The sequence below is a fragment of the Gekko japonicus genome, unplaced genomic scaffold, assembly GCF_001447785.1.
Source record: "Gekko japonicus isolate JY-2015 unplaced genomic scaffold, Gekko_japonicus_V1.1 scaffold25441, whole genome shotgun sequence".
Taxonomy (NCBI): Eukaryota; Metazoa; Chordata; class Lepidosauria; order Squamata; family Gekkonidae; genus Gekko; species Gekko japonicus.
Window position 1 is genome coordinate 1 of NW_015218212.1, and position 1,395 is coordinate 1,395.

The window sequence follows — 1,395 nt, forward strand, 5'->3', positions numbered from 1 at the left end:
CTCTCCATCTCATGTACAATTTTATAAGCCCCTGTCATGCCTCCCCTTATCACGTCCTCTATCGTGATGCGCTTCCCTAGGCGATAAGCGATCGATGCAGAACCTGGCATCGGCGCTCCCTGCGTTTGCGCAGTTTGGCTTTTCTGAGCAGAGGCCGGGGGACCTGGCTTCCTTCCTTGAATGATGGGGAGCAGCTCTGTGAGCTGCCGGACTGTTCCCCCTCCCTGCCCAGCTGTTGCTGATGTGTGGCTTCACGTTCTCGGTGGAGACCTGGTTATAAAAAAAAGGGCTGTGGAGAGTTGCTCACCAGTTCCTGCCTTTGGCTGCCCTTGGAAGCAGAGGTTCTGTCCCCTCCGCCTGCAGCCAAAGCGGATGTGCAGGCCGCCGTCAGTGCGGTCTGGGCCCTCCGTGTCTCCGGAGCCCGTTCCTCTCTGGCGGGGAGGGGGCTGCTCCATCCCACCTGACCAGGTGCCTCCCTCCACAGGAGCGACAGTGACAACGAGGGAGACAACCCCGAGAAGAAGAAGCTGCAAGAGCAGCTGATGGGTAAGGCTGGGACTCGGGGGCCGGAGCCGCGGGTGGCGCTTGCCGCCAGCCCCTGGGAGTGAGAGGCTGCTGCCTGGTGGCCCCTTCCTGGCAGGGCGGGGTGGGCAGTGCGTGGCGTTCGTGGGGCCAACTGCCTTCCCGCCACAGGGGCCGTGGTGATGGAGAAGCCCAACGTGCGGTGGGGTGACGTGGCTGGCCTGGAGGGGGCCAAGGAGGCCCTGAAAGAAGCTGTCATTCTGCCCATCAAGTTTCCACACCTGTTCACAGGTAAGGCCTCCTGGGGGTCCCCTTTGCCGTCCCCTGGCCACGTGGAGTATTGCGAAGGTGGGGTAAGGCTGTCTCTGTCTGTCTGTCTGTCCCCCAGGCAAGCGCACCCCGTGGCGAGGGATCCTCCTTTTCGGCCCTCCTGGCACGGGGAAGTCCTACTTGGCCAAGGCCGTAGCGACCGAGGCTGGCAACTCCACCTTCTTCTCCATCTCCTCCTCCGACCTGGTGTCCAAGTGGCTGGGGGAGAGCGAAAAGTGAGTGCAGGGGCTGGAACAGAGGGTTTGGCTCGTTGGGCAGGATGGAGCCGAGAGAGGAGAGGTGCAGACTGGGCCGGCTGCCTTCTGGGGCTCCGTTGCCCTGCGCGTCTGGGTCTCGTGGCCTCTCTGCGCTCGGTCTTGAGCCGTCCCCTCTCTTCCTGCTTCAGGCTGGTGAAGAACCTGTTTGAGCTGGCCCGGCAGCATAAGCCCTCCATCATCTTCATAGACGAGGTGGACTCCTTGTGTGGCTCTCGCAATGAGAACGAAAGCGAAGCCGCCCGCAGGATCAAGACGGAATTTCTAGTGCAGATGCAGGGTGCGTAGC

General features: G+C 62.3%; 1 protein-coding gene across 1 annotated transcript; it reads left to right on the plus strand.

Annotated features, from left to right (window-relative positions):
- Positions 1-468: 468 nt before the first annotated feature.
- On the plus strand, positions 469-1,386 carry LOC107125207 (vacuolar protein sorting-associated protein 4A; the record flags this gene model as incomplete). The annotated part of the gene is made up of 4 exons (XM_015428653.1): positions 469-546; positions 694-813; positions 911-1,067; positions 1,238-1,386. Coding segments are annotated over 4 exons (504 nt in total), but the record flags the coding sequence as incomplete, so codon positions are not given.
- Between the last annotated feature and the right edge of the window lie 9 nt (positions 1,387-1,395).